The sequence below is a fragment of the Rhinopithecus bieti genome, unplaced genomic scaffold (assembly GCF_001698545.2).
Source record: "Rhinopithecus bieti isolate Rb0 unplaced genomic scaffold, ASM169854v2 scaffold_72161, whole genome shotgun sequence".
In the NCBI taxonomy this organism is placed as follows: domain Eukaryota; kingdom Metazoa; phylum Chordata; class Mammalia; order Primates; family Cercopithecidae; genus Rhinopithecus; species Rhinopithecus bieti.
In genome coordinates, this window is record NW_016828382.1 from 2,330,494 (window position 1) to 2,354,639 (window position 24,146).

The 24,146-nt window shown below is 38.1% G+C and overlaps 1 protein-coding gene across 1 annotated transcript in view; it reads right to left on the reverse strand.

Moving 5' to 3' along the window:
- ITPR2 (inositol 1,4,5-trisphosphate receptor type 2) overlaps nucleotides 1-24,146 on the reverse strand; it is a 516,873-nt gene that overhangs the window by 304,639 nt on the left and 188,088 nt on the right. The window contains 5 exon segments of the mRNA XM_017864487.1: nucleotides 718-891; nucleotides 1,832-1,997; nucleotides 3,874-3,931; nucleotides 7,005-7,134; nucleotides 10,842-11,035. Coding sequence (XP_017719976.1) covers nucleotides 718-891; nucleotides 1,832-1,997; nucleotides 3,874-3,931; nucleotides 7,005-7,134; nucleotides 10,842-11,035 — 722 coding nt within the window.

Below are 24,146 nucleotides of genomic sequence, written 5' to 3' on the forward strand. Positions count from 1 at the left end.
AAATAAATAAATAAATAAATAAATAAATAAATAAATAAAAAATTAAAAAAAACCCACCAGACAGGCATTTACAAAACTTTTGTATTAACAATTATGATATTGGTACTAGTCTGCTTTATCTAAGCATGACTACTAAAGCAGTATTTAACATTTTTTAAGCGATCTTATGTACTTAGTGAAATGTGAAAACAGCAACTAATTAACACACTAAAAAAGCCAATACAACAGAAGATGACAGTCACCCTTTAGATTTTTGGTATTTTCATACAGGCAGTAAAGCATTGGTCTTCTATTTAGATATTTTTATATATTATATAAGGATATGCATAATGATAGAAATTAATTACTGGTTGGCAAAAAAATGGCCACAGCGAAAGGGTTCACAAAAATTCACCTCTCCCCACAGGTCTCAGAGTCCACTCCTTTTTTCTCCTTCCGCTCCTTCCTGTTTTCCTGATTGCTGGATTATAGAATTTACAGTGGAAATGACAGAGTGAAACACTAGATAGATGAGGTAAGAAGTGGTAGAAATTGACAAGAGCTAAGCAAAGTGCCAGTTTATGGAGTTAACTGACAACCTGGCAAATGAAAATTTTGTGCTCTATTGCTCAAAACAGAATTTTTCTTTATGAACAATTTTGATTGTAGAGCATGTGGTCACATATCTGACTTAAAAGATATTATTTAGAGTATTTCAAAATAGATCTTGAAACGAACCTCAATTGGCTCTTCACCGCCTTTCACTTGACTTTCCCCTATTTCTCCGTTCTCATAGTTGCTGCTCTTCTCAACCCATAGCTCAGACTTCTCCACTGTCAGTCGAAGCTGGTCTAGATCTGCCTTGATTTGCTTGTAGTTATCTACATCTTGATTAGACACCAGTAATTGCACCTAAAACAGAATAATTTCAATCTCTTAGTTGAAGTTCACTATTTCTAGAACATTTATGAATATTTTAGATGTATATTGACTATGAAAACCTACCTGGAAGTAAGTGTGAACTTTTAACCAGTATTTTCACATATTAGAATTTTTTAAGTGAGCCCTAGCAAAACTTTTCAAAGTGATTTAATATTAAAAGATACCCTAACTTTATTTTCACTGCTGAAGTTAATTTTTCTGAGACTCTGTTTGAAAAGAGGCAGAAACAAAATAAGTGGGGAAAATATCAATAGACACAATCTAAACCTCATCATACAAGTTTTTATTTTCTTATAATTTACATGTATTATAGGACATATACATTTATGTATTTAATATAGAACTACTCTTTTATTTCATATTCTTTTAACATATTCCTGTAAAACTGCCTAAATGATCAATACCCTATTATGTTAAATAAATAGTGAAACATATGTAAGCACTTAAGTATTACTAATTAATAATCTCAAGATTCATGTCTTCTTCAAAGACCACAGAGAAAAAGCTTAGATCCATACCAGTTCCTTTCTTTTGGATTTATGCAGTTTTCAATCACAAAATAATTATTTCAGGGCTACTGGTGCTCCTACCCAAATTCATCAGTAAAATTTAAAGATAAAATAATAGCAGTGGTAACAAAATTCCTAACATGTTATTATCTCCCAGTGCCTTCCCAAATCTTGGTGCCTTTCATTTGTTTTAAAGACATTAACTAAAAAATCACTTGTGGGGAATGCCTTCTAAATAGATCACGTCCTGGCATAGACAAGGCCATGTCTCTGTTTAAAAATAGAAAGTGTCTCCAGGAAAAGCCACACAGTGTCATTACTTCTGCAGCCATGAAGTCAGATTGGATGTTAACACTTTCAGAGCTTTTACCTTGAATGCATTGAGGGCCCTTCAACCTTACCTGCTTAAATGCCTGTAAAACCTCTGCCCTCTGGCTGAAGTGCTTAAACAATAGCTGCAGGGCTCCAGACAGCAAAGGCGGGTAGTCGTGCATGATCAGATGAATGAGGACCCGTAAAAATGTCCTGCCTCCTTCATCATCAAGTTGAACTGGGTTTTTTTCCTTTCTATAGAACCAAAAATATTTCTAAAGTGACTCATATTTATATAACATCTACACTTCAGTATTAGAATTGTATACATATTCTCAGAAGTATATCATTTGTTTTTCCAAATTAGGAAGTGAACAGGAAAAGATTTTGTTTTCCTCATGTAACTGATGAGGAAACAATCACAAAGAAAAGCTTGTGTCTGTCCATGAAAGCAGGGGTGATCGAACCTCCTGGTTTATCCAAGACTCACGGGTTCCTAGGCAAACTGCGATGAGTTGGTCACCTCAGCATAGACAAAAAATGGGCATCTGCGTCAATCCAAAAGCATTTATGGGAGGAGCTGTGCTAGGCTGGATGTACACCAGTGACTGATTTCCCCAGGGGCCCTACAGACCCCCTACATGACAGGTGGGGAGGAATGGGGAAGGCCAGCACGCATGTGCGTGAACCATCACCAGAGCAGCCACGGGTGTGGCGTAGGAGGACTCTGGGTGAGGTTCCACTGAAACAAAAGGTCCGTCTATTTCAAGGTGAAATCATATACTGGTTCATTCTCCTAGGGAATAATGAAATTCTTCAACAGGAAAACACAACAACAAAACTAAACTAAATGTTCACTAGAGATAAAAATCCTTTTTTGGTGCTCCTAATTCTTAATTCCTGTTTGTCTTTCCAATGACAACAACACAAACTGCAACAAGATGCTTAGTGTAGTCGCCCCCACTACCCTCCCCAACTCTATCTGTGGGTACTTTCGGTGGTTTCAGTTGCCCATGGTCAACCACGGTCCTAAAATATGAAATGAAAAACTTCAGAAATAAATAATTCACGAGTTCTAAATTTTGTGCCATCCTGCCTGTCCTGTTTGGGACATGAATCACCCCTTCGCCAGCATCTCCACGCTGTACGTGTTCCCCCCTCATTAGTCCTTAGTAGCTGTCTCAGTCATCAGGTGACTGTCTCAGGGTCACAGAGCTTGTTCAAGTAACCCTTATTTTACTTAATAATGGTCCCAAAGTGCAAGAGTGGTGATGCTGGCGTATTGTTATAATTATTTTATTATTAGTTATATTGTTAATCTCTTAGTATGCCTAATTTATATATTAAATTTTATCATAAGTCTGTATATATAGGCAAAAACACAGTGTATACAGGGTTTGGTACTAGCTGTGGTTTCAGGCATCCACTGGGGGTCTTGGAATGTATCCCTAGCAGATAAGGAGAGACTACTGTACAGATTGTTTTTAGGTTCTCATGTCAGGTCTGTAATAAAATGAGCACCAGAAGCTTAATAATTTGTAGCTTAAATGTTTTAATTTTCTTTTGATCACTATTAATTTCATTTCTGAAGAAGAAAGAAACAATATTAAAACAATAAACGGCAGGATTCCTGATGGCAAAGGAGGCTAGTCATGTCAAAGGTGTCTTGTTTTATTTAATTACGGGTATTTCCAACTGGCAGAAAATAGCTTTATTTCTCACATATAAAGTTAATGATAATAACATTAAAGAAGTTACTTTCTTGCCTCAAATATCTAAGATTCAGGGAAGCAATGTTTTACAAGATGCGGTGATATTTATACCAGGGGAGTTAAAGGGCATTCTTGGGCTGTCATTATTTGAGGAAAGAAAAGCAAAGAATTCAGAGGAAAGTTCAATACACTGATCTCATCTCTCTTGTCCTTTTTTTTATTTTTTACCTGACCTAAAGAAAAGCTATGCTTTCTCCTCTAGAGTAAATTAGCAGCTTCATTTCTGGTAGAAATTATGTTAGCAACAATAGAGGGTCTAAAAATAAATAGATATACAGTGAGCGATATCAAAGTATCAACAGAATTCTAAGTAAAATCTTATTCACAAGTAAGATAAAGATATATAAATGTTACTATACCTTCCCGCAAACATAGTTTCTGCCTGAGCTGCAATTTCATCTATATCAGGAACAATAGCTGCAAAAATAAATGGTAAAATCTCTTCTTTATCCTATTTTAATTAGGAGTCATAATAGTCATATTAATACCAATTGATGTGAAAATATTTTTGTCTTAATTTCTTTATTCTCCCAAAAGTCAATTAACACTAATAATCTGATTTTAAAACGGGCAAAAGATCTGAATAGACATTTCTCAAAAGAAAACACACAAATGGCAAACAGGTTTATGAAAAGGTGCTCAACATCACTGATCATCAGAGAAATACAAATCAAAACTACAATAAGATATCATCTCACCCCAGTTAAAATGGCTTTTATCCAAAAAACAGGCAATAATAAATGCTGGTGAGAATTTGGAGACAAGGGAACGGTTCCCCTCGTACACTGTTGGTGGGAAGGTAAATAAGTACAACTGCTATTGAGAACAGTTTGGCGGTTTCTCAAAAAAACTAAAAATTGATCCAGTAATTCCACTGCTAGGTGTATATGCAAAAGAAAGGAAATTTGTATATCAAAGAGATATCTGCATTCCCATGTTTACTGAGGCGCTATTTACAATAGCTAAGATTTGGAATCAACCTAAGTGTCCATCAACAGACAAATGGATAAAGAAGTGTGGTAGACAGACACAATGAAGTGCTATTCAGCCATTAAAAAAAAAAAAAAGAATGAGATCCTGTCATCTGCAACAACATGGATGGAACTAGAGGTCATTTTGTTAAATGTAATTAGCCAGGCACAAAAAGACAAACTTCTCATGTTCTCACTCATTTGTGGGAGCTAAAAATTAAAACAACTGAACTCATGGAGATAGAGAGTAGAACAATAGTTACCAGAGGCTGGAAAGGTACTGGGGTGGGCAGAGTGGGGATGGTTAACGGTTATAAAAATATAGTATGATAGAATGAATAAGATCTAGTATACAGAGTGACTATAGTCAATAATAATTTGTTGTACATTTTTAATAACTAAAAGACTATAATTAGATTATTTGTAACACAAAAGATAAATGCTTGAGGTGATGGATACCTCATTTATCCTGATATGATTACACATTGTATACCTGTATCAAAATACTCCATATACCCCACAAATATATACATCAACTATGTACCCACAAAAATTAAAGATTAAAAAAATTTAAGTCAATTAACAGTTTGAAAAAAATCACAATATAGTTCCACTAAGACATCAATGTAATTTTTTAATGTAAACTATGTTTTAAACTAATGTATTGCTGTAATCAAAAATATGTTTAAAAGATCAGAAAGCATCAGTTACAAAGGTGCCTCTTATCTAGAGAAGTGTGTGTATATATAGATCATATATACACATATATGCACATACTTACATATAATTTAAATGAGTGATAATATGGGAGGATAATTCTTTAAAGAATCAAAATATACATACAATGAGCTTTGTTATTGTATGGTTATTTCCAAACACCATCATCTTTTACCTAAGCTTACTTATTACTAAAATTCTATCCCTTTTCTTGTGGGAAAGGGCATTTTTTTTTTTTTTCTATGTGAACCAATCATGATTCCTTACTGTCCCACACCACTAACATTTTGAAGATATCCTTCCTAAGATAACATGGGGTTTTTCATTGTTTGTTTGTCTGTTATTGAAACAGGGTCTCGCTCTGTTGCCCAGGCTGGGGTACAGTGGCACAACTTCAACTCACAGCAGCCTTGACCTTCCAGGCTCAAGCAATCCTCCTGCCTCAGCCTCCTGAGTAGCTGAGACCAAAGACATGTGCCTCCAGTACTAGCTAATTTTTTTGTATTTTTTTGTAGAGATGGGGTTTCGCCATGTTGCCCAGTCTGGTCTCAAACTCCTGGGCTCAACCAATCCACCCCCCTCAGCCTCCCAAAGTGTTGGGAGTTTCACATCTGTGTACAAACTCTATTCTCAGGAAAAGAATTCCATTAGCTGGCTAAATCTTCAATAAGACATACTTTTCAGCCTACAATGACTTGGCCTGATCTGTCCAAAAAAAATGGTTATTTAATATTTCTTAGGTTTTCTGAAGTCCTTTCAATAGTCATAAAATTTTTACAATAATATTTGTGCTCTTTTGTTGTTATGCTCCAATGCTCAGAGATAAATTAGCTGCATTTTACACTTTTAAATATGAAAATTGAAATATAGTTCCAGTTTATAACCATACAAAGTAAATTTTAAAAAAAAATCCACACACACAAAATGATACCAACAACCACATTCAGATCTTTGGGGAATGCCATGTCTTTATTCTTGAATCAGGCAACGGCTTCACTTCAAAACCCCTATCCTTCTGATAACTACATTTCACACTGCTCTTTGATCCAGGCAGAAAAACTTCTCTTGGATTTTCACTAAAACATCATGATGCTGGAAAGATTTGGACTCTGGAGCTGGAGAGACCTCAGAGAGAATCCTTGTGCCACTACCTTCAGGACCTCTGGCAAGTAACTTAACCTTTCTGACCTTGGTTTTCTCCTCTGTAAAATGACACAATGAACAGTGCATCTATCTTATAGAGTCCTGAAGATTACAAAGGAAAAGGTGTTCATAGGAGTTAGCGACAAACAACAGCAAACACCCTCCACACCATTCTAAGAGAGTTATTTCATAATCTGTCTCAGTTCTTTGATGTCATTAGTGGAGATTATATCTACATTTTGTCTCGTAAAATATGATAAAGCTGGAAACCATCATTCTCAGCAAACTAACAGAGGAACAGAAAACCAAACACTACATGTTCTCGTTCGTAAGTGGGAGTTGAACAATGAGAACACATGGACACAAGGAGGGGAACATCACACACCAGGGCCTGTCAGGGGGTGGGGGGCAAGGGGAGGGATAGCATTAGGAGAAATACCAAATGTACATGACGGGTTGATGGATGCAGCAAACCAACATGACACGTCTATACCTATGTAATGAACCTGCACGTTCTGCACGTGCATCCCAGAACTTGAATTATAATAAAAAAATAAATAAAAGCACAAAAAATATAATCACGTTTTAAAATACGATAGGTACTTTCAAGTTCTCAGAAGAACAAAATACAAAGAGTAAATATTGTCATAAAGAGATACCTGACGGTAGTAAAGTATCTGGAGATCCATTGGCAGATGTCTCCGCATTGTCATTGTCCTCTCCAAACTCCTTCTTATATATCGACAGCATATATGAGATCCTATAATCTAGTCTGACACTCAGGATAAACTATAAGAAAGATTAAGAACAACATAAATTTCTTTCATTAGCGTAGTATTTAAAAATGCAATTCACGACACATCAATACCAGTGGAAGTATCAACCTTTCGAAGGAACTAGTTAGAAGATTTTAACACCAGTTGCCACATGCTTGTCAGCCTTCAGACTAAGTAAGGGAACTCATTTCCACTAGCTAATGTCAGTAAAATCCCAAAGCCATTTTTGGAAAGAACATTTGACTCCCTATGATTGCTCTCTGAATATTCCAGCTAGAGGCACCGTGGGGGTCTGGATGAAGAGGTAATGATGATGTCATTTCACTGAACACTTTGCAGAGTGCCATTGTCTCTGGGAGGAGACTGTTGGAGGTGTGACCCTCATTCTTACATAGTAGGGCAAGAATTCAGCTACAATAGTATGACTGTGACTATACTATGATCAGTCCTAAAGCCAGGTTCTAAAAGGATAGTTGAAGTACCAGCATCTATACACCATGCATTTTCCTCACTGGTATTTGCATTTTCTTGGGTTTGGGTTGCTGTCATTGTTCTCATTCATGGATGCATGGACAGAAACTAAGTATCTAGCAAGGCTCCAGATTGTGCTAGGTACCACAGGGAATGCAAACAGGTGAAGCCTACTGCCCTCAAAAAACCAATAGTCGAGTTGGGGAAAAAAATATAGCACTGTTAGCATAATTAGGAAACTATTGAGAGCTAAATCATGTGGTCTAAATACAACAGAAATCAAAGAAGAAAAAGCTGGGATGTGCTGCAGATCAAAGGAGGGGTTTTTACATAGGTACCATCTGTCCCTGTCTGCCTGAGATAGGCCCTATTTAACCTTTTGTTTCAGCATAATTATTAATGGTGCCCCTACATTCTCAAAAGTGTCACATTTTTGTGGTCACCCAAGTTTTAGGAAGATTGGCATTTCAAGGTATCATTTAACTTTATCTCTATCTATACCACCTGTGTCCCATCCCTCTCTCCTCCTACACCCCTTCTCTCATCCTCTCTCCCATTCTAACAGCACTGGAGTGCCTGCACTTCCACTCTTGGCTCCACACAGGTGTTCACAGTGTCCACTTTACTTTGAATATTCTCCTCCACTTCATAATAATTACATTTTAAGATATCCTCTGTCAGGGTGCAGTGGCTCATGCCTGTAATCCCAGCTCTTTGGGAGGCTAAGATGGGGGATCGCTTGACCCCAGGAGTTCAAGACCAGACTGGGCAACGTGGCGAAGCTCCATCTCTACAAAAATACAACAAATTAACCAGGCATGGTGGTGCACACCTGTAATCCCAGCTACCATGGATGCTGAGGTGGAAGAACATTTGAACCCATGAGGTCAAGGCTACAGTGAGCCAAGACTGTGCCACTGCATTCCTGCCTGGGTGACACAGGAAGATCCTGTCTCAAAAAAAAAAAAAAAATTTCTCCAAGGTCCAGTTTAAATTCTTTTTTAATGCAGCTTTCACTGGTTCCCCAGTCATAACCTGAATCAATCTCCCTCCTATCCTCCCTCCCTCCCTTTCTCTGTCCTCTGTCTGTCTCAGTTGCGCTCTCTCTCTCTCTCTCTCTCCCTCTCTCTCTCTCTCCCCCCACCACCCCACCTTGGCTAGACTTTTATGCTTTTTACGGAAACTTCCTCCATGTCAGCTGTACTCAGCTGGTTAATTCACCAGACATGTGTTAAACAAGGTATTGAGGAAGGCACCAAGGACATGAAAAGGTGCCAAGGATCTCAATCGTGCCTTTGAAGAACTTACGGTCTAGAGGGGAAAGCAAACACCAGAGACTCCTAGTAACATGTGGTGAGGGCTGCAACACATATTGGTTGAACTGATTCTTGGTAGCAAAGGGATTTGCAGAGTAGGAGATAACCCATGGGAAAAGAGGACTGAGAAAGGGTATGGGATTTGGTAGCCATGAGCAGGAGGCAGGGGGCAGAGCTGGACTGCAGGTGCTTCACAGGGAAGGGTGTTTAAAATCCTATTTTAAAAAGTAAATGATAAATCATAAACAAATGAAACACCAACTTTCAGTTGATGATGTTTACATGCAGCATTGTATTCCATAAACATAATCAAAATTAAAACTTTCATTCTCTAATATGCCTAATCAGGAAAAACAAGTGGAAAGTAGAAAGAAAGGAGGAAAGTGAAGGATAAAAACAAAGGCAGAGAAAGAGAGTTAAGAGAGGGCCAGGAAGAGAAAGAGAGAGAATGAGAGAGAAATGAAAAGAGAGGGACAGAGAGAGATCTACAAAGTGATGGGGGACAAAAAAAAAAAAAGAAGAAGAAGAAGACCCAGGGGAAGAGAGGAGGTGGCACAAGGCACAGGACCTTGAAGTCCTTGTAGCACCAAGGAGTGGGGCTACATAGAAATTCTCGAAGAGCCATTCCAAGAAAGAAACATTCAGAAACACTATTCAGGCATACTGGCATGGTGAAGCCAGCCCAGACACAGGGACAGAAAATCAGTGTGAACAGCGGATCAAGGAGACGCTGCAGAAATGAATCAGCCCCAGACTGCCGAGCCGTAGAAGCTCCATCTCATCATTTTTTAGCTGCTGGAGATTGTTTTTCTAATGCTTCTTTTCTGTAAATGTGGGCTAAAATGAGGTCACATATTTTAGAGTTTGTCCCATGAGTCGGGTGACGGTAAGCTGGGGCTCAGTAGGTCCATGGGTCAGGTGATCGCTACCTTTCTCAGTTTAAGAACAGGAAAACTTTAAACGATTTTTCAGGGTCATGAACACAGCATTGGGAGGCCTGTCAATATTTGTCAGGATTCAGCCTTTGGAATTCCTAGAGGAACTGTGAAACCTTTTATGATTATAAATCTAATTACTTTAAATGGACAACGTACAGACCCTTCCAGGACTACTAACCCACTTCTGGTAGCTCAGTCTATATTAAATTATGATGAAAGACACAGTAAACTGTACCCAGATTCCCAATAGGTACTTGGAAACATCAAACTCCATTCTCCAAATCTGGAATAAATGCTATAATTAAGGTATCATAAAAGTAATTTTCAAACTTAAAAACTGCTAAGAATTCATAGCTATAGTAATGGGAAGTCTATTCACTAAACCAATGGGCATGGAATAATAATTTACCTCCTTTAAATTCTTAAAATTAGGCATTACACTAGGTTAATTTTTTCTAGTTATTCCTTGTCCTTCAGAAACAAAAACAGAGAGAGATTGTCACATATAAAATACCAAAACCAATGATTAACAATTTTTGTTAATAAGAAATAAAATTTTATTTGTGTTTCTTGCTAAAACAATAAATCTGGATATACAGAATCATATGTTCAATTCAATTACAAATAGGAAAAGAGCTGGAAATGAACCAATAACTTTGCTTGCTCTGAAATCCTTCTCAAATGAAGGTAAAGTTCAATCAGGGTCAATACTAATTTTTTTTTAATACACATGAAAGCAGTTTATCAACTTCAAAGCACCCCACAATTGTTAGATATTATCATTAGTATATTTAATGGGAAGGGACAAATGTGAATCATATGTTAAATAGTGTCTGTGATATTTCTTACCAGGTTTGTCATTCACTGTAAAAAAATAAAATTATATCGATTGCATTTCAGAATATTTACACAGTGATTTGGAACAAAAAGGGTAAGAAGTTAAACCAATAAGCAAAATCACATCTTTGTCACCTAGCTTCTGTTAGGCAACACACCTGCAAAATCTCAATGATCTTCAGCTTGGTGTCCATCACAGTCACATCCTCATGCTCGGCGGGGCTGCCTTGCTTGCTCGGGTGGATGCTGGGTGGCACATCTGGCACGCTCATGGGGAAGATGGAACCTCTACTGAGTACCATCTGGGTCATCATCTCTCCCACCCCATGAATGGTTCTCATCACATTGTTTCCTGACATGAGAAAATGCCGTAAGTAAGTCAACACACACAACCCCTGGAGAACATGTAACTACAAAATTCAGTTGGTCACAAACACACTGAAAAGCAGCCTGGAAAAGGATTCAGGACAAGACAGAATAGCATCAGCATCGTTTGGGCTCTTTCTTTACAGATAAAATTAAGATACTGCAGACATGTTTCAAAATGACAACTTTTCAAAGTGGAAGTTTTCCTTTCTCAGAAAATGCTTTCAAATCATGTACCAAAGGTGAGCTGGTTGCTCTAGCATCCAAATCAGGTTCTTCTGTAATACAGTATGTCCTACTAACTGTCATACCAATAGGCCCTTGCTTTTAAAATAATGCAAAAGAAGATTACTAATTGCCAAGATAAAGTTAGTTGCAAGTGGGGATACAAAGATTGCATAAAAACACTTAGATGTTGAATTCTAGCATCATAATCCAATCCTCAAACCAATGATTTTTTAGCTTTCCTTTCATAACACTTATAAAAAGAGCTTGTGAGGAGGATTGTTACCTTTAAGAAAAAACAGTCTCATCTGGGGAAGACATATGCATTAGCCAACACACTTCCCATTCCTTCATCCAATTTGAATAGAAAACCATTACTCAAAATCCACAGAAAGCAATAATGTTTGAGGTGATTATGGAAACAAGCTAGTGACAAACATGATCATTTTCAATGAGGAATCATGCTCTTTCCATCTCTTCCTGAATTTGGCTTCTCCTTTATTTATTTGCTGATAAAATGTCATCATTCGTATCATGCACACGTTCCTTACACTGACCACAAATAGCTGTATCCAAGGATCCTCCTTGACACTATGACAATTTATGTTCTCCAGCCTGACTGCTGCTTCTCACTTCTAAGTTCCTACAGGAAGCAATAATGACGCAAAAGAATGGCTGTCTCCATTCCTTTCCGAACAGTGGTCTTTGCTTCGTGGGTGTTCATGGAGCTCTGCCTTAAGCTAAGGCCTAAGAATCTGGCTAAGAATTTTCCTTTCCCTCAGTGTCTCAGGGCGTAAACCAAGAGAAGGGGAAATGGAAATAAGATGGGATGAGATTTTTATTAAAAAAAAAAAAAAACTGGCAGCTCTAAGAGAAGAATGTAAACCATGGTAATACCTACAGGATCGAAAGGCAAACAAATAAAAAGAAAATATATAAAAGATGACAAGAGAATCTGAATGGTCCAGACCACAATTATCATTAAGCCACTGGTAACGACTATTATCTGTACATTGCTGAAAGGTAAAATGCCTTTGAAAATTCATTATCTTATCTATATATGGAATCAATTTAAGTGTAAGAGGGTAATGCTTCAATAATACATCTTAGAGTGCACAAAGAAGTTAAATTTTTCCTAAAGTGGCATATTCCAGGCAGAAGTTTTCATTCTGAAGGTCTGAGACCTTTTATTACACTGCTAGTTGCATAAGCCAAAAAACACGATAAAATGTATATATAAGGGTAACTTCCAAGTTAGGACAAAATTGAGGCAACAGGATTTGAGCCAGTCCCTCTTTTCTATCAGAATAGCCTTGAGGCAGAATGCTTCATTGTCTGTGGTTCTTAAACAATCACAGCAATTGAGTATTTCCACATCCCTCCCCCTGCTCGTTACATGGACTGCAGGGAGGCATATCTGGTTGTTGGCAATGGTTTTGAGCCATCGATGTTCAACCACTACCTTTATCCGAGACTTGATTCGAGTATGTATACGTGTTTGCCTCCAAGAGATGCTTTCTCACCACTAATACAGAACAGGCTCCTTTGTTATTCTTACCCCTGATTCACACACAAATCCTTGGCACCCACAGTGTCTGCATCTTATTTCGATTTGAATGGAAAATAATCATTTAATCCAAACGATTACTACACAGAAAGTTAGCCCAGACAATTCTTTCCCCCAGATACAGATCCTGTCACCAAGGAATTAAAATCCAGAGGCCAGATCCATAGTAATTTGTAACACATGTCGTCAATGAAATGGGAGGGTTCACTCAGTCATACCACATTCTCAGATGCCTGTGGCACGTGGTCGCCACAAACCTCACTTGACATTTCCGTGTACAGCCAGCTCAGAGGCCTCAAATTAAAAATGCTGTATTTTCTGGATTTGCTTGGTGATGATGAGAAGTGCTAAAATTGTGAACTATTACAGCTTGAAAAACATGAAGTCAGACACTACATAAATCACAGCCATGCAAAGCTTCTAGTATCCATTCCTCCACAGAAAAACTTCTAATTCTAAACTGTTGAGATAAATCAGAGGTGATTAATCCTCAACATTGGAAACAAGAAATTGTACTACTTCTCAACCATAATTAGCTAATATTAACTAGAAAGTATTCAGTGAAAAAGCCTACTATAATAGAAATTCTCTGAACAACCTAATGCTTACAAATTCAGCTTTTCTGTCTTTTACATAAACCCAGCAGCCAGAATTGGCATTTGTGTACAAAGTGTATTGAGATAATTTGAAAATATGGAAGTCATCTTTGCTTAGTACAAAGTAAGAAGGAAGGAAACACCGGGCACGGTGGCTCATGCCTGTAATCCCAGCACTTTGGGAGGCCAAAACAGATGGATCGCTTGAGGCCAGGAGACGGAGACCAGCCTGACCAACATGGTAAAACCCTGTCTCTGTTAAGAATACAAAAATTAGCCGGGCATGGTGGTGAGCGCCGGTAATTTCAGTTACTCAGGAGGCTGAGGCAGGAGTATTGCTTGAAGTTGGGAGGCAGAGTGAGCTGAGATTGCACCACCGCACTCCAGCCCAGGCAACAGAGCAAGACTTCACCTCAATAAAATAAAATAAAATAAAAAATGGAAGGGACTGCTTAGAAAGAATGACTGGTCAACTTTTCAGGTTCTTTCATTATATGATTACATAAATATTTTTACTAACCTTAATTCCCTCAAGAAAAAAATCTAAAAGACAGGTATAGCAAATGCATACTGAGAGTGGTAACTGGGAATGCTTGGGAGATACGTTGCTTTGTTCTTTGGTTGTTCCAGTGAGCCAAGTTTCTATCGCCCATTTCAGGAAAGTGAAAAGCAACAAGGAATTAACCAACCTAACACGACAGCTGTGCTGAGCATAATTTAATTTTGCCCTATTCAGAAATAATTTTATTGTAGTGATCACACTATTGGTTTCAACAAGCACTAGCAGTTACATGAATTTATAGCAGGTGTAAGAGATTTAACAGAATATTGATTGAAATTTACTTAAGTCTGTTGGTATTTACTTTATTTAAAGTTATATTTATTCTCTCTTTTTATTAGAAATGCTTTTCTCTTACGAACATATAAGAAAATGGTAATTTGAATTTTCTTGTTGTTTAGATATCAGACATTTCTGAAACATTCTCATCATTTATAAGAGATAACAGACACATTTGATTCAGAGTTTTGTGAATAATTGTTCACAGCCATTTAATTGTTCTGTGACTACTAAAATCAGCTCAATGTTCTATGATAATAGAGGCCAAAATGGATAATCCAAAACTATTATTTTCCCTGAAACATAGTTTTATAGTTGGATTTGAAGAAATCCATCAGCTGTTATAATAACTCATCTGAAACCGAATGATGTTCCACCATAAAGACATGACTCTGGAAGTCTTCCTATTTCCCATCCCAGCTTAGCAGCTCCTTTTAAACCTGCCCTTGCTGGAAAATGTCTTTACTTTCTAGAACTAGAGCAGTTTTCTATTTCAAACATTTTCTGGAGCAGTGCTTCCTCCCAGTGGTTGAGGGTCTGGGTTATAAAAAGACTTTTCTGTATGCAAAGAAAACAAAAACATTAGCATAAGATCAAAGCCTTAATTAAGCTACTAACCACAGAGCAGTAGGTAAAGTGGTAGCAACCTGGGTTAAGGGGAAGATCAAGATTAAACAGCCGGAGAAAGCAATTTTATCTAACCAGTCCTCCCAATTCCCAGTAAGATCACAGTATTTTGGAAAGCTGGATAGCTAGATAGTTCTACATAGGACATACATGCATGGCTTTTATTCCATGTGCCGAACCTACAGGGAACTTGCTATACCTTTGCCTTGCGTTCTTGTGTCCAGATGGTCACACAACTTGCTCCCTCACTCCTGATTTGTGGTGCAATGTCACCTCCTTAGGCAGACCTCTTCTGGCCACCCTCTCTGAAGAGCTTCCATCACTCTTAATCCATGCACCCCCTTTAAATTTCGGTCAGGGCATTAACACTCTCTCACATCATATCATATATTTGTCTGGGTGTTTACTGTAGTCCTCCTCTCCAACGACATAAAAGAACACAAGTTCCATGAAGACAGGGAGTCTACCTTTTTCCAACATCTGGAATAGTGTCTGATGCCCAACTCTCATTTAATAAATGTTCGTCAAATTAACGCATGAATAACAAAGATTGGATAATAAAATGAACTATTAAAAATGAGAATGACTTATTTTAGTAAAGTTTATGTAAAAGTTGGATCTCATTAAATTAAAGGTACTTCATCTTTCATCAAGTTGAGTTTTGCTTACTTTCCTTTATACTTCTTTTTTCAAAAGCATAATTTCATATTACTTAAAAATGTATTAAAAGGAAGAAATTAATAAAATAGATACCAATGAGATAAGGGAAAATAATGAAAGCTGTCTTTATCAAGGGCTTATCATATTGTGTGTACCTTGCTAAACCACAGGCCACATACACCCTTCACCTCATTGGAGCCTCATAGCACGGTGGGGGTTGGGGGGCGAATCCCAGTTTACATAGCCAGGAAGTGGCGGAGTCTCAAGTGCAGGTCAACTGATCTCAACATGAATCATGTTTTTCCACACCACGTTGGTTCACTAACAGACTTTACAAAATTCTAAAAATTTTCTACTAGAACTCAGAACGCCCTAATGCAATTACAGAAAGAAAAGATTCCAATTAAAACTGTGTTCTGAAAATGTAGAATTTCTGTTAACCATATAATAAATTTGCTCACATTATTCTCAAGTGATTTTACCCAACCAGCTTTTATCACATATGATGTGCCACATACTACTAGTGGTATTTTTCTTATGTTATACAATTTAATTTTAGGGGCAGCCCTTGTTCAGAAAGTATTCATAAAGTACCTAATGTTCATCTGGCAGGGATATCTCAGGTGGGAAGACATAAGAAAAGCAGAAGAATTTACAATATGGTCAGGAAAACATCAAATGTGTCCATAAAAAAATTAAGAATACGTACAAGACAGATATGATGGTAATAGTACAGTATGGACAGCATATGAAATTGCTTAGGAATTTTTTTAAACTGGGAAATTATCTTAAGAGTGAGGGCAGTGAAGGACAGTTTCACAGAGGATACACAATTTTTAACGAGGTTTTGAATGAAGTGAAAGATTTAGATTACAGAAGTGTGATCTTTGTCAAATCATGTCATCATCCTATGTTCAAAATCTTAATCCTATAAAATAGTTTGGGCCTTCTTGTAAGAATAAAATTACATAATATGTGCAAAAAAAGCCATGAACAATAAAAAGTACCATGTAATTGTAAGGTATTACTTTGAAAAGTAGAGGACATCTGCATGCTTTCACTACACCTCTGAAAAACAACTCTTCTCCATTTAATTATGTTCCATTATACTGGTTACCACCTTACTAATGAATATGTGGTTCCATCATATAATTATAGTTCATAATGTCTTATAATACAGCATGACTGAAACACAATATTGACACTAAATGTAGATGTCCCTCAAAAGAGTGTTTAATAAAGAACACTTAATGGAAGAAGCAGATAATATGATACCCAATTTTCTTCATTCTAAATAAAACACCACTGAATACAGTGTATTAATAGACTGCTTACAGATTCCAAGTTTCCAAGGGCTTAGAAATAGAACAAAACAAAAACTAGCCAAAAGCATGTAACCAAAGTGTAGTAATGTTATTATCCCTCTTTTATTGAATATCAAGTAGACTACTTAGAAGAAAACTGTTTTACATCCCACACACTAAAGAAGTGTTATTCAAAGGATGAATTGAAAAAGCAATTCACATAAAATAGTGGCTGTGTTCTGCATCTTATTTTGGATTTCATCACTGTCAAATATTGACAGAGTCATCTTAATATTCCAAATCTCAATATTTCAATTTGCAGAACTGATCTTCAATGATTAATAGTTGGTAATGGCAGTAATAAATGAATGTGCATGCTGTTTTTATAAGTGAGATGTAATTTACTTACAGTGAAATCCACAGATCATAAATGAAAGGTTTGAGTAGTTCTCATAAAGGTATATACCATATGAACCACACGCAAACCAGTTGCTGAAAATTTCCATCACCCTAGAAAGTTCTTTTCTGCCCTTTCACAGTCACTTCCCCCAAAATTTCTCCCCAGCCCCACCATCAAAGGCAACCATGCTCTTGATTTCTCACACCACAGACGCATGTATTGGCTAATGTAGAGCTTCATAGGTATGATTTTGGTCAAGTGATTATGCCAGAGAATACTGGGTAACTGATCAATGTTAAAGCACAGAAAGGCCTTTAGTTTTTTGCTGCTTTGTTCTTGCCTTGACTAGATCAGTATTTTTGTCACTGACTTGGGTAAAGTCAGAGATAGCATGTTTCTCAAAGGCAAAGATTACATCAAACAAGAGAGGATGGCTAATATAGTGAATGACTCTATTAAATTCCAAAACTACATAAACAGGTTGAAAGTAACAGGTTAAATCCAACACGGTAAATTCAAAATATAAAAGGTGCTATATGCTTAGGGCCAAATAAAACCAACTGAAGTACATGATGTGGAAAATGTGACATAAAAGAAAACAAATTAGAATTGTAGTTGAGTTCAAGTTTAGTAGGAATCAATACTATGTCATTGATAACAAAACACTCATTTTCACCTAGGCTACATTATAAAAGGGTTCAGAATGAAGGCAAACATAGCCGTCTTTGCCTCTGTGCCAGTCGAATCAGTGATAAATTAGATTGAGTCATAACAGGAACTGCTAAAGGAATTGCACAGGACTACACGGAAACGTGGGGGAATACAGGTGATGTGCTAGCCATTTTCAAGTACAGAAAAACCTGACATGTGGAAGGGATGTTGGATTTCTGTGCAGTTCAACAAGCAACAGAGGTAGGGCTACTTTCTGGAAGTGAGAGGGAACTGTACATATAGGATAACCAAACAAAAGAGACCTAATAATTAGAGCTATGAAAAATAAGAAAGGCCTACTCTTTGCAGAAGTAAAATCTTGGTCACTCCAGGTGTTCAAGGAGATCCTACGTGACCATTTCTAATGGGTGCTGCATGAAGATATGAAGCTCATATATTGTATAGATAATTTCTATGGTTCCTTTCTATGCCAGCATTCTATAAATTTGTGTTGGGTTCCAACAATAAGCACCAGAGATTATGAGAACTGGGAAGCCTATGCAATTGTATTAATCCTTAAAGACACCAGATGCTAAGGCTCAAGCAATATTTGTAACTACAGAAAAATAACTGGAGTAGAGACCTTAGAACAACATGACCCTCTTCAGTCATTCTCATTATTTGTAAGGTCATTTTTAGGGATTGATCCTGCCCTATTAACTCACTTAGCTAATGTGAGTAGAAAAACAATCAGGAAACCACCATGGCACATGTTTACCTATGTAACAAACCAGTACATCCCAGAACTTCAAAAAAAATTACATTTAATTAAAAAATCACATGCTTAGATGTTACAATCTAGTAATACTGTTTTGATTCAAACACATTTGTATAAAGCAGGTAATTTACATATATTAAATTCGTTTCACTTAATAAATATTTTTGAAAACTAATTAGGTATAGAGTAATACATTAAGCATGGTACAAGTCTCCCATAGAACCAGAAATGGAATCTATTTTGATAGTTTTCCCCCCAGTATGATACTCTCAGTTAATAAATTTGAATCTCTGTTATTGAATAATCTGTGTAGTAACTCTAACAGTCATAGAGTCTTCTGTAAGTCTATTGGAAAAGACAAGCTTATGACAAATAATCATAAAATTAAGGAAAGAAAGATACAAGTATATATTTGAATATTAGGGTCTCTAAATATTTTTGTGCTTCAAATACATAAATGCTTCATAAGGCATGTCACACACATTCATCCTAACGATAGTGAGATATGAAAGTATATATGAGATACTCATATAAGTAGCTCGCAGAAAGGTGCCTAAGGAGATACAATTGCTTAGTATTACTGGGGAAACAGCAGGAGACAGAGCTAGAGATGTCTAACTCAGATTATGAAGACTCTTGGGCACCAATTTAAAGAGCTGAGTTATTATTCTCTGGAGATGATGAGAGCTAAATAAAGAAGTAGAGTATGTGATTTAGAAAGATCCTTACGTTGGAATGTGGAGAAAGAGCCAAAACACAGAGTCAGAGAGAACAATCAGAAATTTATTTCAGGAAAGGAAGAGGAATATCTAGCTTCAAAAGATTGTTAGCTGGTAAAACTTTTAAGACTTGAGATTGAAACTTTTCTGAGACAAGCCAAACAACCATTGACAAAGGAGTGATTCTTTGTTTAAAAAAAAAAATCTTCTTTAATATGACCTGAAAAATAACTTCCAGCCAAACCAAAACTCTTTCATAGATATGTACTCTGTTGTGCTGAACTTTCTTGGGAAACTTGGAAAAAGCAGAAAAGAGTCTGCACGTGAGGAAGCCATCTGTGTATAAAGAAAGCAATACAATAATTATAGAAAGAACATCAACTGTAAAGCCGTAGGTTTTTTTTAAAGAAGAGAGAAAAAGAAAAAGAAAAGAAACCTGAATTCAAAATTTCCAGCAAGCTACATACAAGCTGTATGATCTTAGGCAAAGTATACAACCCGTCTAAAAGCTTATTTCCTGGACACAATCAGGACCATAATATCCGACACACTGGACTGTGATAAGGATTAACAATAAAAATATGCAAAAGACCTAGAGGTATGCTAGGTATTCTATATAAATAATAGATACATTTACACAGTAATCCCTTGCCTGATGTGTAGCCTGGCATCCATTACATAGTTATTCTCCCCCTATTTTACTATGTGCATTTGATTTTTAAAAGGAACATGATCTAGTGTAGACCACGCGTTTGACACCCTCTTGACACAGAGAGAAACTGGGAGGTGGAATGAGGACAGTCCTTTTAGACACCATTGATAACTAAAAGAAAGTCCGATAGTTATACAGATACTTTTTCTAAAACATATAAAAGCTAAGAAGGAAAAAAAAAAAAACAAGCAAACAAACAGAAAAGTAAAAGACATTACACATTAAGCCAGAAAGGACTTAGAGGCACAACCAGCATAGCACAAAGCTGGTGAGAGAACCAGACTCGGGACATTAGAACAAATGGTACAGAACATTAGAACGGCACAGAAATCTTTCTCAGCTTCTGAGGAACAGCATCCCGCAAAAGGCTTGCTGCCTAGAGCAGGTTTCCGATGCCAGTGACTCTGGGACACCTGGAAATAGGAAGCTTCTAGCCATTGTTTTCGTGTCTAAAATTTTGTTACATGTTTAAATGTTTTAATTTATTTTTATTTTTCTCCACAATCTCTATTTCCTATGACATCTGCTATGGCTTGAATGTGTCCCCCAAAGGTCATGTGTTGGAAACTGGATCCCCAGTGTCGTGAGGTTGGGAGGTGGGACCCCTTTAAGGGGTGTTTAGGCCATGAGAGCACCACCCTTATTAATGGATTAATGGCATTATCCCAGGAGTAGGTTTTTTGTAAAAGAATAAGTTCCGTGCCATCTTGCTCTCTCACACTCTTGCTTTCTCTTTGCCCTGCCACTAAGAGATGACACAGAAAGATTTTTCCAGATGCTGGTCTCCTCAACCCTTGGCTTCCCAGCCTCCAGAACTGTGAGCAATAAATTTCCGTTCCTTATACATTACCCAGTCTCAGGCATTCTGCAAAAGATGTTACTCATTAATCCAGAAAGGACTTAGAGGTGCACCCAGCAGAGCACCAAGCTGATAAGAGAACCAGATTCAAAACATGACAAAGGCACAGAAATGTTCCTCAACATCTGAAAAACAGGTCCACAAAAGGCCTGCTGTGCAAAATGGACCAAGATAAGATCTTAGTCTTGACCCAAAATGTTTCCAATCAGGGCATTTTCTAGGAAGATAACTGTGGTGGAGGCTGTGATGGTCCTGCCCAGATTCCCTTTCAGAAGTGAAGGACTACTCCCCAAGCTGCTGGAGTGCCACTCAGAAGACAGCCCTCAACTGCCCGCCCCTGTGTTTGTGTCCCCCCAATATTCATACATTGAGATACTCTCTCCCAAGGTGACGGTGTTAGAAGTAGAACCTTTGGGAGGTGATTAGGTCATGGAGGAGGAGTCTTCATGAATGGGATCAGGGCTCTCTTAAAAGATGCCCAAGAGAGATTCCCCTTGCCCCTTGCCCCAAGTCAGGACACAGTAAGAAGGTGCCATCTTTGATCCAAAAGCAGACCCCACTGGACACCAGATCTGCAGGCACCATAATCCTGGACTTCCCAGCCTCCAGAACTATGAGAAATAAATGTTTGTTGTTTAGAAGCTACCTAGTTTATGGTATTTTTGTTGTTGCTGTTGTTATAGCAGTCCAAATAGTCTAAGACAGAAAACTGTCTTACCAAGAAGTGGGATACTGCTATAACAAACATCTAAGATGTAGAAGTGCTTTGAAACTGGGTAGTGGGTAGAGGCTGGAAGAGTTTTGAGGTGCATCCTAGAAAAAGCCAAAATTGCAATAAACAGATCGTTAAGGATGATTCTGTGAAGTCTCAGAGGAGAGGAAGAGAGCTACAGAGAAAGCCTGTAGCTCTAACACTCTTCGAATTTTCTAAGAGTATTCTTAAAGACTTCATAGAAGGTCACAAACAGAACACTGGTAGAAATATGGATGGTAAAGGTCATGTGGAGGAGGTCTCAGATGGAAATGAGGAACATCTTATTGGAAACTCCAGAAGAGGCCATCATTGTATAAAGTAGCAATACACTTGGCTGAATTGTATTCACGCCCTACTGATTTATGGAAGGTAGAACTTGTCAGAGATGAAATTGAATATTTGGGTGAAAAATATGTAAGCAAAGTGTTGACAGAACGTCTGGTTCCTCTTGACTGCTTACAGTAAAATATGAGAAAAGAGAAATGGCTTAAAGATGGAATTGCTAATTAAAAAGGAAACGGAACTTGAATTTCTGGAAAATCCTCAGCCTATCCATATTGAAAAAAATGAGAAAGTCTGTTTGGAAGTGTGGCCAAGTGACCATTTGATAAAGAGTTTACTATGGATCAGGCATCTCAAGGGAAGCCAGATGCTATCTATCATGACAATGGGGAGATGAGTTAGCCACCTAAAGAGAAGTCAGGACCTACTGTCCAAAACAATGGAAGAATGACCCCAGCAGATTTAGGAGATCACCAGGGATGCCCCTCCCATCACAGGAACAGAATATAAGGAGCTACGGGCCAAAAAGATTTCAAAGGAGGGGTTGCCACCTCACATCATGGGCTTCACTTCCCCATGCCCTGTGACTCCAGTGGGCCCCATTACAGCATGCACTGCATCCAGCAAAGCTGTGGGGGAGTTGAGTGGGGAGCAGTTGCTGCTTCCACCTGAATTTCAAAGGATGCCCTGGTGAGCTGTGGGGCCCAGGCAATAGAAAGCACCATCTATCAACCAGGAAGCAGGCTCTCACCAGACACTGAATCTGTTGGCACCATCGTATTAGCCTGTCCTCACACTGCTAATAAAGACACACCCGATACTCGGTAATTTATAAAGCAAACAGGTTTAATTGACTCACAGTGCCACATGGCTGGGGAGGCCTCACAATCATGGCTGAAGGCAAATGAGGGGCAAAGTCACATCTTACATGGCAGCAGGCAAAGAGAATGTGCAAGGGAACTCCCCTTTATAAAACCATCAGATCTCGTGAAACTTACTATCACAAGAATAGCAGGGGAAGAACCTGCCCCCATGATTCAATTCCCTCCCACTGGGCCCCTCCCATAACACGTGGGAATTATGGGAGCTACAATTCAAGATGAGATTTGGGTGAGGACACAGCCAAACCATATCAACCATGATCTTGCACTTCCCAGCCTCCTGAACTGTAAGAAATAATTGCTTGTTGTTTACAAGCCACCCAGTCTATGCTATTTTTGTTACAGTAGCCCCGGCAGAGTAAGACAACTAGTCTGAAGACAGGTACTTCAGGCAAGGTCACTCACCCATTCCAGAGCAGCCTATGGGGACAAAAAGGCTCAGCCCCCTCACCCTAATGGAGACAGCCCTGAAGGACATCCCAACTTCAACCTCCCAGAAGCCTCCACTAAACTGCATCACAAGCCAACTTCTCCCTTTCCCAATCCTGCTTTCCCTCCCATTCTGCTGGTGTTGATCCTAAGAGCTCTCCCTAATAAGTCTTCTTCATGCTAATCCTGTCCCAGAATCTGCTTCCTGAGGTACACAACTGGCAATTTGTAATTCTAGAGTTGCCAAGAATTGTGGTCATTGCTGCTGTTATTTAAAAATCAGTGCAAGAATTTCAAGATGTTATGAGAAGAACATGCTCATCTGATACAATACATACAGACACAAAGGGACAAGAAGGAAACCTACCACTGTGGATGGGATTATACCCATGTTCCTGCCTTTTCTTGATTTAAGTGTATGATTTGGATGGCAAAGCTTCCCTTGATTTAAGTGTATGATTTGGAAGGCAAGAAGGTGTAGGGAGAAGGGAACCGCATATGTAAGATGGGTGAGTGTGGTGAACATGGTACATAATGGAGATAAGACAGTTCTTTCAGAAGCAAAGGGACCTCACTGAAAGCAGAGCATGGACAGAGGGAGGACAGACAGAATCGGGCCATCTCAAGAAGAACAAGCTTGAATGCCCAGAGGCAGCATGGTGCTGGGAAGAGCTAAGTCCAGACATCGGAGTTTTTCAAGTGATGAACGGTAATTGGTGTGTCTTCCCTTTGCATGTAAACTTTGCTAACACTTCTTAGCACTGTGAACTCTACTGCAAACTTAACTCCTTTGCAGAGACCTGAAAAGAGTTCAG